This window comes from Schistocerca nitens, chromosome 3 (assembly GCF_023898315.1).
Source record: "Schistocerca nitens isolate TAMUIC-IGC-003100 chromosome 3, iqSchNite1.1, whole genome shotgun sequence".
Taxonomy (NCBI): domain Eukaryota; kingdom Metazoa; phylum Arthropoda; class Insecta; order Orthoptera; family Acrididae; genus Schistocerca; species Schistocerca nitens.
The window spans coordinates 903085012-903099786 of record NC_064616.1 but is presented as its reverse complement, the minus strand read 5'-3'; the positions used below and the strand labels follow the sequence as shown (position 1 = coordinate 903099786).

The 14775-nt window shown below is 44.3% G+C and overlaps 1 protein-coding gene across 1 annotated transcript in view; it reads right to left on the bottom strand.

Annotated features, from left to right (window-relative positions):
- The window catches only part of LOC126248960 (pleckstrin homology domain-containing family G member 7-like), a 191069-nt gene that overhangs the window by 137597 nt on the left and 38697 nt on the right, over positions 1 to 14775 (bottom strand). The window contains exon 3 of the mRNA XM_049950495.1: positions 13207 to 13311. Within this exon, the coding sequence (XP_049806452.1) occupies positions 13207 to 13311 (105 nt within the window). The remainder of the gene's footprint in view (positions 1 to 13206; positions 13312 to 14775) is intronic.

Here is a 14775-nt window from a genome sequence, read left to right as displayed (position 1 = left end):
GTCGTTGGTCCCGATCTTGCAGGATCTTTTTCCAGCCGCAGCGATGTCGGAGATTTGATGTTTTATCTGCCATTCACGGTATATTCGTGAAATGGTCGTACCGGAAAGTCCCCACTTCGTCGCTACCTCGGAGATTCTGTGTTCCATCGCTTGTGCACCGGCTATAACACCAAATTCAAACTCACTTAAATCTTGATAAGCTGCCATTGTAGCAGCAGTAACCGATCTAACAACTGCGCCAGACACTTCTTACCTTATATAGGCGTTACTGACCACAGCGCCGTATTCTTGCTGTTTCCATACTCACATACCCGGGAACCTATTACGTAAGCTCGTATCTTCGTTAACAGTCTGCGGTGGGGCACCATGTCAAACTCTTTCCGAAAATCTAGGAATATGGATTTGCCTATTGCTCTTTATCCATAGTTCGCAGGATATCATTTGAGTAAAGAGCAAGCTGAATTTCGCACGAGCCACGCTTTCTAAAACCGTATTGATTTATGGAGAGGAACCTCTTCCGCCTCAAGGACTGAAGAATTCTGCAGAAAACCTATGTTAAGGATATTCGTCTGTAATTCTGTGGGTTCATTCTCTTACCCTTCTTATATGTAGAAGTCTCCTGCTCTTTTTTCCAGTCGCTTGGGACTTAGCATTGGGCGAGAGATTCGCGATAAATACAAGCTAAGTAAGGGGCCCATGTGCCCGCCCGGTTTGCCGCGCGGTGTAACGCACTGCTTTCCGGGCGGGAAGGCGCACCGGTCCCTGGCACGTATCCGCCCAGCGGATTAGTGTCGAGATACGATGTGCCGGCCAGTCTGTGGATGGTTTTTGGGCGGTTTTCCATCTGCCTCGGCGAATGCGGGCCGTTTCCCCTTATTTCGCCTCAGTTACACTATGTCGACGACTGCTGTGCAAACACTTTCTCCACGTACGCGTACACCATCATTACTCTACCACGCAAACACTGGGGTTACACTCCCCTGGTGTGAACGTTCCCGGGGGGTCCACTGGGGGGCGAACTGCACACTAACACCATGTTCGGTGTGGGGCAGCGGAGGGGTGAGTGGACTGTTGTAGATTGTTGTGGAGTTGTGTACCACTGAGGCTATGGCGGGGACGAAGCCTCTCCGTCGTTTCTAGGTCCCCAGTTCCATATAATACAGTACAATACAAGGGGCCCACGCCCTCTGTCTTTCCCACAGACAGACTTCTCTGGCTATTCAACATGTGTTCCTAGATACCTCACGGTTGTAACTGATTCCACTGATTCCAGCGTGTCGATGCCGATGGTGTTGTCAGACGATATCGGGTCTTATAGTCTTTTTACGCGCATTGCGTAACATTTATTTATGAGGAAGTCAAGTGCCAGTCTTATTTCTGTGCATCAGTCCTCGACGATTGTTTAAGTATGAAATGACATGCTCCCTATTCCGACGACATAGGACAGTTTGCAGTTTCAGCGACCTACGTTAGACTGTTGCTAGAACGTCCTTTTGATGTTATATTTTGTATTTTACAACTGTGAATGTAACTGCTATAAGTACTCATAAATGAAGAAAGCGTTCAAAAGAGCCAAGAGTTTGACGAATAATGAAGCTTCAACAAAGACAGCAACCAGTACTTACACAATGTGCTTTCAACTGCATAAAAATAAATTCATACTCTGTAAGTGTGGATATCTTTGCGGCCAAGGAACCAGCCTGTTCGTTTCAGTCCAATATTACTTATTTACTGAGTATAATGAACGACGATATGTCCAGTGACTTGACCATATGAGAAGAATAATTACCGATTAATTACCAGCCAGCCACTCTACAACGATTCTGGTAAAATTTAATGTAGAAAGATAGGATGATATTCTATACTGAACGTGTCAGCTAGAATGTAACGCACAACACGATAGTTCTGTACAACGCCAGTCCATACGTTTGCCACAGTTATTTTTGGTGTCTCACTAGATTTGTTTTAACTTGAAAGTCTTATACGTGGCCGTTGCTGATACTGAAATAGTACTCGTCGATAAACAAAAGCCGGCCGAAGTGGCCGTGCGGTTAAAGGCGCTGCAGTCTGGAACCGCAAGACCGCTACGGTCGCAGGTTCGAATCCTGCCTCGGGCATGGATGTTTGTGATGTCCTTAGGTTAGTTAGGTTTAACTAGTTCTAAGTTCTAGGGGACTAATGACCTCAGCAGTTGAGTCCCATAGTGCTCAGAGCCATTTGAACCATTTTTTTTTTTTGATAAACAAAACATGCATTGTTAACTCATAGGAGATAAAACTGGTCGGTGGGAAGTCATCATCTGACAAGACTTGCGCATTCTGCAGCTTGAATACTGCAATGCTGCGATGGAAGGAGTTTGCTGTCTAGACTATGGATCGTTTTCTGGTGTTATATTTGACTCCCACAGCCTCTGACACGGAAAGTCACACCGAAAGGTCTATATACTACGAGACCAAACAAGTTCACTTCAAGGCGGTCACAGCACCCCTGTTTCAGTATATTGTCGCGAAGCCCTTGAAGCATGTCACCACTTGGCTGGAGACTGTCCTTTGTATAGCAACCTTTAGAATCTCGACAACAGCTTATTACCTCCTCATACATGAGACTAACGTCAGCAAACTCGGCGAAACCTTACTTAGTAATTAAGAAAGTTTTACACAATGGAATTTCATATAAATGCAAAAAAAAAAAAAAAAACACAATCACTCTTCGGAGAGTTAAACTCTTCAGTGTCTGGTAGTGCGGTATACGTGTGATGACAAGCTGATTCTAGCGAACTGTTGGTTCAAATGGCTCTGAGCACTATCGGACTTAACTGCTGAGGTCATCAGTCCCCTAGAACTTAGAACTACTTAAATCTAACTAACCTAAGGACATCACACACATCCATGCCCGAGGCAGGATTCGAACCTGCGACAGTAGCGGTCGCGCGGTTCCAGACTGTAGAGCCTAGAACCGCTCGGCCACTCCGGCCTGCTCTAGCGAACTATACTTACATGTACGTTTTCAAGGTGAGATCTACCAGCGCACGTCATGATTGTACGTAGCATTCAAAATCTTACCATGTAACCGCTCAACTTTTATGAAAGAATGCTGCTAGTGCCTGTCACCTTTTAAACGACGCTATTGCTTGTTTTCTTTTCCCATTTTTCCATTACGTTGTTTGAATTCAGCAGGGTTGGTAGGCTCCATCCACAGAACTACAGTGTGTTATGTGAACACTGCTGGATTGATAGGGACGCAAATAGGTTAAATTTAAGATTTTCTATCCATTCAACTTCATTGTATTTCCTCGGGTGATTTATGATTTCTGGGTTAGAGTTTTCTTTCGTGTGATTATATAGATTTGTATTCTGTGCGACTACTTGGTGTGCGCCGATGCTACGAGCTACAATGGCCGCGGTAGACAGGTTAGACTGTGTTTACGTCACTGTGTATTTGTTTTATTCATGTGTCTGTTCATCTACCAAACAAAACACGTCACACAAGATCTCTCCAGCAGACACACCGCAATAGTTTTCACCAACCATTTAAAACTGGCATCACTGCGAACAAAACCAAACGATGAACAAGTGAGTGACGAAAATTACACAATTCCTCTCTCTCTCTCTATGACTATGTCAACATAAGTATTTCCTCAAATACTTTTTTGTATAAAATATGTGGGAAGACAGGTGACAGTGAAGTACATAAAAAAGTTTGGGAAACAGTTTATACAATAGCAATAGACAACATACTAAAAATGAAAAACTTGACGGAAAACGTAAGTACAGTACCATACACAACCACTATTCACGAAAAGGTGTTTCAAAAATAAGCAGTTTTCTTCACGACAACTTCGCAGATGACATGCTGTCAGAACAAAATAAACGCTTAAAGACAAACGGACATGCGTTGCTACTCCTCTATACACAGCATGACTTTTTTATACCCAAGTAAAAGTTGGTAGCAGACAATATAGACGATTTTCAAACGAAAATTCCTATTTCATATTTTAGTTTGGCCATCGGTGTAATTATTATGCAACGTCAAATTTATTGCTGTAGGAACGGCCTCTGTGCCCGGAACAGGCAGCCACGTGCAAATACTGGAATAAGTAGCAGACTGGTTAGCTCATGTTGGAAGTATGACGATGATACGTACTTCACGTTGACTGTAAGTTAGATGAGGGAGAACAGTCCAATGAAGTTTCGTGATCTTCTCTCTGGTGCCTTGCGTTGTTATGGAGAAGGCATTTTTATGGCTACGAACACGCTGAAGTCCGTACGTTTCAACATTGCAACAGTTACAGCAGTGTGCGGCAGGCCGGCATCCGGGAGATCGGACATGTTTGCGCGACCTTGCAGCGATGATGACAGACGCCTCGTCCAACGGCTCACCGTGATTTTGTTCACTGACAAATTCTCGTCGACGTTCTGCAAGCGCCTACGAATAACTGCGATGCTCTGGTTTTCCGCCAAAAGAAACTCAATGACAGCCCTCTGCCTGGAACGCACTTCCGTTACAGACGCCATTTTGAAGGCTACGTATAGCGACGTCACCTATCGCAACTTCATGGAACTATAGGAGCTGAAGCGGGGATATCCCACGAAGTCGCACAACAACTTCCGCATATTTTTAACCGAAGTTGGGCGAGAAAAAAAAATTGTTTCATTACTTATCGGACGCTCTTCGTATGATGAAGTACTGTCTTGAAAAAGCAGCACAAATGTTCAGTCTGATCTTTATAGGATTTCAAAGTGGTCTAGAGATTGGCAATTTGTGTTAATGCTCAGAAATTTTAAAATTCTGCGCTTCATGAACTAAAAAAAAAAAAAAAACGCAGTGTTCTACGACTACAGTTTTATTATTTCATTCATTATAACTCATGTTTTGCGAAGCCTACACGTGTGTTATTCATGACGTAAACAATGAAACACTGCATCAGTTAGGTGTTTTTTTATCCTTTTAACACAACGATTTTTGAGGATTAATTGTAATTGTTCAAAATGGTTCAAATGGCTCTGAGCACTATGGAACTTAACAGCTGAAGTCATCAGTCCCCTAGAACTTAGAACTACTTAAACCTAACTAACCTAAGGACATCACACACATCCATGCCCGAGGCAGGATTCGAACCTGCGACCGTAGCGGTCTCGCGGTTCCAGACTGAGGCACCTAGAACCGCAAGGCAATTGTAATTGTCATGTGCATTTGTCTACGTAAGTATTTTGCGTGATTTTGGCATGTTTATTTGTCTGAATCTCTTCCACTGTGGTCGTCTTTTTGAGGATATATTGCAGTCGGAAAATCAGACAAAATATATCTTGTGGTGTTTTTTTCTATGCTAATGTTAGATATAATATTTTTGACCGTTTACTTTCAGTTGCTATGTCTCCTCCATTACGCAGAATACCATCCACGCACAAGCCATAACTCACACCGCACGTTTCTGAAATAAAAATATGTTACAGAAATATTATGAAAGTATGGTTTCACAAAGACTTTGAACACACAGGTGTTACATTTTCTGTGGATTTCATTACTTGCTTAACGTTGTCAATTATAAATCTGTTGCACCATTACTCACTTTTAAATGATCGATTATGCTTTATATTCTGTTTTGTTGTATATATTGAGCAGAGTCTATGAAGAAATCAGTATGTTTAGGGAACTTGCTACAGTTATTATGTATAGGAGAAACAAACGTGTGTCATTGAGAATTTTCCCCCTTTGCTTTTTGTGGGGTACATAAATTTCCAACTCCTGTATTAAATCCAATGTATGTGATCTCTAGAAGTGGAGGAGTATGCAGTTAATCAGTGTCAAGTGTGTTTTACATGTGTTGCTATTACTGATTTCGTGAACTGGTTATGTGTGTAACAGTTAACGTGTTCAGTGTATCTATTATGAAAGTTCCTGCCAGTGTGGCCTATGCAGTAGCTTCACCAAGTTTTACATATGACGTTATATGTTTTGTATAAACAGACGAAAATACTATTTCTAACATTAGCATGTAAAAAACGTCCCACGATTTATGTTATCCGATTTTCCGTTTACAGTATAACCTCGAAAAGGGTTTTATTTAAAATAACTTTCTCAACTGCCGTCAATACTGTTTCTTTAAATTCAAGCCGCATCTGGTCTGTGCTTACATAGTTTGAAAAGAGTGGATACTGCCTCTTGTGTAGGCGTCAAGTAAATTTTTTTCTTGTTTTTTAAGTATAAACATTGTGCGTGTATGTTTGGTGGATTTAGATGTTACAGTATTAAGTCTCGCTTGAACGATATTGCGATCACTAAACCCCGTATCTGTCATAATGCCTCCTATTGTTCAGTATTATTTGTTGGTGAGAAGACACGTATGTTTTCGCGACCATTTACACTTTGAGTGAGCTCCTGAAATAATTACTTAAAATAATTTTTGGAGAACGCATTTATTACAATTTCGGACGATTTTTTATGCCCACCACCTACGTCAAACAAGTATTTTCGTCAACGTATCGAGAGTTGATTGAAGTGTGGATGGGGTACCTAACTGAAATGAGGCTCAAGTTTTCTTTGAACCTTTCAGTAACTGTAACATCTGAATGGGAGGGTTGGTGAAGGAACCAATTATTAATTTATTCTGGTTGTCAGTTATGACCTCTAGCCGTACTAACTGACATGAAGTATCTACTTCGATTTCACTACAAGATACGCTACTTCTTACAGCAACAAACACTCCACGACGAACTTTATTTAATCTATCCTTTCTGAACATCGTTAGGTTCTTTGTAAGAATTTCGGTTGAACTTACCTCAGGCTTTAGCCAGCTTTCCGTACCTACAACGATTTGAGCTTCAGTGCTTTCTATTACATCTTGGAGGTGTGGTTCTTTCCCATCATAGCTACAACAGTTTACGACTATAATACCGATTATTCCTAGGTCTACCCTCGTTCCGTGTCTAACCTACGCCCTTTGAGACTGAAGACTTTCTTGTATCTCCCAGAGACCCTCTAATCTAAAAAACCGCCCAGTATACTCCAAGTAGCCTGAACTACCCTTTTAGCCACCTCCTGAGTGTAATGGGCCCATAATCTAGTAATGGGAACCCAAAACCCCATCATTATGTGGCCCACTTCGAGGAATGTGCAGCCTACACAACCGCAGAACTGTCTGAGCTTCTGATTCAGACCCTCCACTCTGCTCTGCACCAAAAGTAAGCAGTCGGTCCTATCGACGATGCTACAGATGATAGGATCTGCATTCACCTCGCAAGCAAGACTGGAAGTCTAACACTTCTGATAGCCGCCAGAAACCAGAGAGACTCTCTTCCATTGCAAAGAGACACACTTCACTAGTACCGACAGAAGCACCACCTGTAGTTGGTTGCAACTTGTGCCCTTCACGGCATCTGGAGGAAAAGTTCCACATCTGGGATGACCCAACCCCCCTCCCAGTAAGCACACAGAGTGCACACTGGACTTCTTTCCCTGCTTGGCAGCTGTATCCCTAAGGGACCCCATTACATCCCTAACATGGGAGCTCCCAACTACCAGTAATCCCACCTTCTGTGAATGCCCAGGTCTTGCAGGCGGAGAGGCTTATAATGAACAGAGCGAATGTCTGCATCTGCCTCAGGATCTTTATCAGCTGCAGATAGTGCATGAAACTGTTTGTCCCAAAAACTGGGGAGGTATTTTGATTGGGCCCCCAGAAAGTCTCTTTTGCCTGTCACATATTGTAACGACCTCCTATTCGACCACAGGTGAGGGATCACCATCAGTGCAGGAAGTGACTGGGCCTGAAACAGTAAGAGATCCATTGGGGGACAAATTTAACGTGCTGGACGTCCCTTGGATCCGCACATCCTGCCTCTCACTGTGATTCCCGTTGGCAACAACCTCAAGCTGCGTGACTGAAGTAAGCACTGCCTGGTGCTCTGAGTGAAGGGTGACCATCTCAGCCTGCATCCGAATGTAGCAGTCACAGTGCACATCCTTACTAAAGACAGTTATTAAAACTTTGACTGTATCTACCAAATACACAAAAATGCAAGAAATTTAAAAATTAATCTTCAAAGCTCACTAGTTAATCAAAATAAGCTAATTTTAGTACTAAAGTAATACGCCAAACGAATGTCATGCTCTCCTCTGGTGCTTCTGAACAGAAGCTGGTCGTTATGGACTAGTTTGGCTGTCCCTACACATATACCTTTAGGGATGAGCTGTGGTTGCTCGTGACAGCTATTGATCCAGTGTTGTCCTTGGCCATATAAAATGTTTATGATTGTGGCTGGCATGTAGTTTCCTTTGTGAGTCTGAGTACCTTATTTTGCAATCGACAAATGCTTCACAGTTTAAATGAACGTTCCAACTGACGACTGGAACTGATGTCGTCGATAACATTCAGGAGGACGACGGTTCTAATCCATTACTGGCCATCCAGATTCAGGTTATCTGTGATTTCACTAAATTGCTTAAGCCAAATTTCATGACTTTGAAACCACATGTACGATTTCCTTCCCTATCCTTCCCTAATGTGAGTTTGTACTTCGTCACTAATGACGTCATTGTCCACGAGATATTTAACTCTAATCTTCCTTTTCTTCCATTTATGAAGGCGATCTTTGCTATGTGTGCTTGTTGGAACAGTTTCGGCCAATCTGGAGCTCTAACTTTCCAAAGTCTATGACTGCTTGCGATGCTTTCAAGAAGTCCCATTTGAGATTAACATAATGACTACATTTGGTTAAAACGACAAATTCGAATTGCTGTGATCTGTTACTGATACTTACGTTCAACACTGTCGCTTTCGTATCACAGAACGTAGTCTTATTTAGCTGGTGCCGATAGGAATTCGACATTACAGCAAAAGAAGCCCCTCAGTCGACTAGCGCCCAGCCAGTGATGAGATTTTCTGTCGTCTTAGTAACTGTGTTCATGTGGGATTTTCGTCTGTGGCGGTCTCACCTCCATAGATGGGTGCCTCGCTTAATTTTCTGAATTCGGTGGTTAGGCGAGCGGATTGTATCTCTACACAGTGACGATAAACCGCTACGATGCCTTGGGGACCAACATCGTCCAGGGTGCGGCGATGGGCTTCGCCCCACAGCTCGACGATAATCGTCTGCAGTTGACTTGCGCGAATAGGACTACTGTAATGGTTGACGTCTTTCAGCGCAGTAGTAGTGGAATATTTGTCTTCTTTCTCTGCAGCATAGCGCACAAATTGTCCACAGCAAAACCAGATGAATACGTTGCTCTCCATCTTCCATATATCTGTGGGACGATATATTTGGCGATGGAGTCAGTTGTACATACATTGGTCGTATGCTGAGATGTCGTTTCAGGATGGTGGTGTAGGTCCGAATTGGCTGAACCCATTCATCACAGGGAATTGGAATGCTGGTGGAGGTTGATGCCAAAGATCGATACACCTCTTCTACAACATTTTTCTTCAATTATTCTTCTGCTAAGTGGGCAAGATACGCTATTGGACTTCTCTTCGTTATTCTCTAATCATAGCTGGCCCGTTCCTTCCTAGTAAAACTATAGTTTTACCAAGCACATCACGTGGTTCCACCTGTTGCATCTGGCGTCTCGGTCGAATACTTTCAGCCATTTCGTTGGGTACTGACCAGAGTCTCCAGAAAACACTGATGGATGCCTCATGTGCAGATGACCCACTGCTATCTTGGAATCGTGAATATAAGCACCTATAGAACGATGTGCTGCTTGTATTCCGTTTCCTGTCCATGATTGCGACAGTTCTCTGGTGTTCTAATTGGAGCCACAGTGATGTAGATGTTTTGAAATACCTGTCGTCGCCAGCAAACAACGACCAGTATCAAGTTCAAATCCGAAAGCAGGGTCAAAGTTATCTTTGCAATATGTTAACGATTTTACACCGTTAAGCGTGTTATGGTTTCAGTCAGAGTATAATTCACAGCTTTTCCATGAGCGCAAAATTTAATGTTAATGAAATAATAATAATCAATAATTTTACTCTCCTGACAGAATACTGAATGACCTAAAAGACAAGGTCGTGTGTCAGTGTAATTTCGTATACGTACATACTATCGGCGCATATGTAAATGATTAGAGTTTCAATTCATAGTGACATGTAGAAAGCCACCAGAGTGTATTAGTGTGATTCATGTTTATTCTTGTTACCTAGCTTGGTACGTTGTATACGGGGCGTGAACAGTGTCAGATGTTGAGTGATCACAATGAAGGATACGGAGATGCTGTGTACTCGTATGATACAGCATTATGTGCACATACCAGGTTTCAAATGAGTTTCATTGTGGGTCTCCACGTGACCTGCTGATCAAATCATGCAATGTCCAGATTTGGGGGGCATTCGGATGTGGCAGTGGCCCAGTGTTTTACTGCATGGGAACAAGAGGGGAGTCATACTCGTCGTCAAGGTTCCGGTCGACCACAAGTGACCACCACAAGGGAGGATTGCCACTTTGTGTACAAAGCACATCGCAGCCTCTTCACATCAGCGTCTGCCGTCCTAGAACAAGTAATGGATTCCCTGCAACACCATAGCAGCGACTGACAGCAGCCGGACTAGGGAATTACCGCCCCATGCATAGGCTCCCGGGAACATCACAACACAAATGTCTGCGTTTGGAGTGGTCCCATGAGAGGGGAACATGGACTGCTAATGAGTGCCTTTGCACTATGTTCAGCAATGATTCGTGGTTCTGCAGTACCCCACCCCGGATAACCATCGTTGGCAAGTATAGCGGCAGTCTGGGGAGAAGTCCCATTCTTCAAATGCTTTGGAAAGGCACAGCGTTGTTACTGCTGACGTCGTGGAGTGGGGAGCCATCGGGTATGATTTTGTGTAGTGACTGAGGGAACTATAATGGCACAACAGTACGTCATGGGCATAATGCATCTTCATGCTGTATCATCGTGATGCTATTTTTCATCAGGACGACGCACGTCCGCACATGATATGTGTCCATATAAACGGTCTGCATGATGGTGAGGTACTCCTGCGGCCACCAAAATCCAAAGATTTTCCCCCAATAAGAACTGCCAAAGTCCAGCATATCAAGGACTTGTCATAATACACTCCTGGAAATTGAAATAAGAACACCGTGAATTCATTGTCCCAGGAAGGGGAAACTTTATTGAAACATTCCTGGGGTCAGATACATCACATGATCACACTGACAGAACCACAGGCACATAGACACAGGCAACAGAGCATGCACAATGTCGGCACTAGTACAGTGTATATCCACCTTTCGCAGCAATGCAGGCTGCTATTCTCCCATGGAGACGATCGTAGAGATGCTGGATGTAGTCCTGTGGAACGGCTTGCCATGCCATTTCCACCTGGCGCCTCAGTTGGACCAGCGTTCGTGCTGGACGTGCAGACCTCGTGAGACGACGCTTCATCCAGTCCCAAACATGCTCAATGGGGGACAGATCCGGAGATCTTGCTGGCCAGGGTAGTTGACTTACACCTTCCAGAGCACGTTGGGTGGCACGGGATACATGCGGACGTGCATTGTCCTGTTGGAACAGCAAGTTCCCTTGCCGGTCTAGGAATGGTAGAACGATGGGTTCGATGACGGTTTGGATGTACCGTGCACTATTCAGTGTCCCCTCGACGATCACCAGTGGTGTACGGCCAGTGTAGGAGATCGCTCCCCACACCATGATGCCGGGTGTTGGCCCTGTGTGCCTCGGTCGTATGCAGCCCTGATTGTGGCGCTCACCTGCACGGCGCCAAACACGCATACGACCATCATTGGCACCAAGGCAGAAGCGACTCTCATCGCTGAAGACGACACGTCTCCATTCGTTCCTCCATTCACGCCTGTCGCGACACCACTGGAGGCGGGCTGCACGATGTTGGGGCGTGAGCGGAAGACGGCCTAACGGTGTGCGGGACCGTAGCCCAGCTTCATGGACACGGTTGCGAATGGTCCTCGCCGATACCCCAGGAGCAACAGTGTCCCTAATTTGCTGGGAAGTGGCGGTGCGGTCCCCTACGGCACTGCGTAGGATCCTACGGTCTTGGCGTGCATCCGTGCGTCGCTGCGGTCCGGTCCCAGGTCGACGGGCACGTGCACCTTCCGCCGACCACTGGCGACAACATCGATGTACTGTGGAGACCTCACGCCCCACGTGTTGAGCAATTCGGCGGTACGTCCACCCGGCCTCCCGCATGCCCACTATACGCCCTCGCTCAAAGTCCGTCAACTGCACATACGGTTCACGTCCACGCTGTCGCGGCATGCTACCAGTGTTAAAGACTGCGATGGAGCTCCGTATGCCACGGCAAACTGGCTGACACTGACGGCGGCGGTGCACAAATGCTGCGCAGTTAGCGCCATTCGACGGCCAACACCGCGGTTCCTGGTGTGTCCGCTGTGACGTGCGTGTGATCATTGCTTGTACAGCCCTCTCGCAGTGTCCGGAGCAAGTATGGTGGGTCTGACACACCGGTGTCAATGTGTTCTTTTTTCCATTTCCAGGAGTGTAGTTGTGGGCCAGCTAGTTCAGGAGTGGATAAAATGGGTTAATGACACTCTCCTCCATCGAATCAGTGCTTACTTCCGGGCCTGAGTGGGTGCATATCATTCTGATAAATGTGCTCATACTGCCAAATTCTTTGTAAATTTGACTGGATTTTGTAATCACTGGAATAGCATCACATTGTCTCTCAACCCTTGAAGTTTCATTTCGTCTCCTCCTCCCCACTTGCGTGCTTCACTTTTTTGTCAGGCTGTGTATAAGGGAGTAGGATTTGTACATTCTGAACCTTTCAGAAACCAATAATATTGACCGCGAAGGGTGTTGTGGAGGAACATCACAAAACCGTAGTTTTAATATCATTGAAGAAGTTGACGTCCAAATGAAAGGTTTTCAGAGCTTCGTGTTGATTTCCCTGCAACTTATGTTGTTCTTTCCCTTTCCTTTTTTTTATCTTTGTGCAAGCTGATAGTAACTAGAAGCAACATCTTAAGGTTGTACTGCCATGATATTTATGTGAGTAGTCTGGATGTTTGTCAGTCAAACAAAATATACAGTTGTTATACTGAAAAGACAGTGATAATTGGCAAACTTCGTATCTTTCTTTTAAACAATACAAGTAAGAACAGAATTGTATTATTTCGTAACGGTACCTATATGCGGTATAGCATAAATACACTTAATTTAAGCAAAAATAAGAACACAGGTGCAGTTGAAAAATAATAGATATATTCAAACCTTTTGAAATAACTTGACCAAGACGTCGGTAACAGGCAGGTCACCATTAGGTCCAACGTTTTCCAACATCAAGCTTATGAACTCCTTACAGAATGCGTACGTTACCTGAAACAGAAGTAACAGATTATTATTTTTGAAGGAACACTCCTACGAGAAACTGAACTGAAAACAGAGGGAACAAACTTTCTCAAGCGTTTCTTACTTTTCAGACGCCGAGTCCCAAGACCGAATCGCTTGGTAGATTCCAGACTCTTGTTAACAACACATAAGAATAGTGGTTGCAGGATCTCACCACTGTTCTAGAAATGTAATGTGTCAAGGCTGGGTTAAATCCATATAGGCAGAACTGAGCTGCGTGTATTTGGCGCTCACTGTAATCGGACTACCTGAATTTCAAACGTACCTGAAGATCTTTGTACTGGGAACTATGTTAAGCGACCACATAGCGAGAAGATGCTGTGGTAAAGCCAACACGATCCGAGATTAAACTGAATCATTGTTTATGATAAACTCGAACATAAGAACAAATATCTGCATTCAGCCCAATTTGATTACAGAGGACGTTGATATTTGTGGCTCATGATATTGTAGAGAATGGTCTTTTCTTAGGATTTTATCCACTCCTTATGCAGCGATAGTTGCGGACAGGAAGTTTTCTGACATAGCGAAGATATGTGACGGCCGCAGTGGAGGAAGAGTGCGAGTCACCTCTTGTCAGCAACAGGTCGCTCTTTGATTAACTGAACGAGGAATGAGCCTACGAAGGCTTAATTTGTAACTGTGAATGTGAAATGTAATGAGCAAACTACACACATTATTTGTATTGAAAACGTACTTAGTCTTTATCGTTGCCTGGATGTGGCTCTGTGACTGAATGATACAGAATCAGACTACAAATTCAATGGTTCGGGCTTGAATTCTCTGTCGGCCATGGGATTTTTTGTCAATTATCTCTTCTTTCGTCTCTGGCCATGGTCTGTGCACGTTAAAAAAGTCAAGTTGCAAACTTGATTCTGATTAGACTTTAAACTGAAGGTCACTTACTCTGATGAACCAAAACATTATGACTACTACACACTGCGAGGTTGTATACTGCATGGTGGCGCTGAGGTAAGTTGGCGCATTAAGAGAAGTGTGCGATCGGAGCAGAGACGAATCATTCTAGCACCGATGTGGCGCAAAAGGGGAAACCCACCGACTTAAGCGATTTTGAGAAAAGCCAGATTGTCGTAGCCCAGTGCCTGGGAGCGAGCATCTCGGAAACGGCAAAGATGGTCGGCTGTTTGCGTGCTACTGTCGCGAGCATCTACGAAAAGTGGTTGAAGAATACTGAAACCACGAGTAGGCGACAAGAAGTTGGACGTCCTTACCTCAACACAGAATATAGGGATCGGAGGGTTGCCCGCTCTCTAAAATAAGATAGGCTGAGATCTGTGGTAAATCTGGTGACAGAGAACAGTGCTGGCGCAGGCACAAATGTTTTGGAGCACACTGTTCAACGAAAAGTGTTGAATATGGTGTTTCGCAGCAGAGGATCCTAAGTGTTCCATTGTTGACCGAACAGTATAG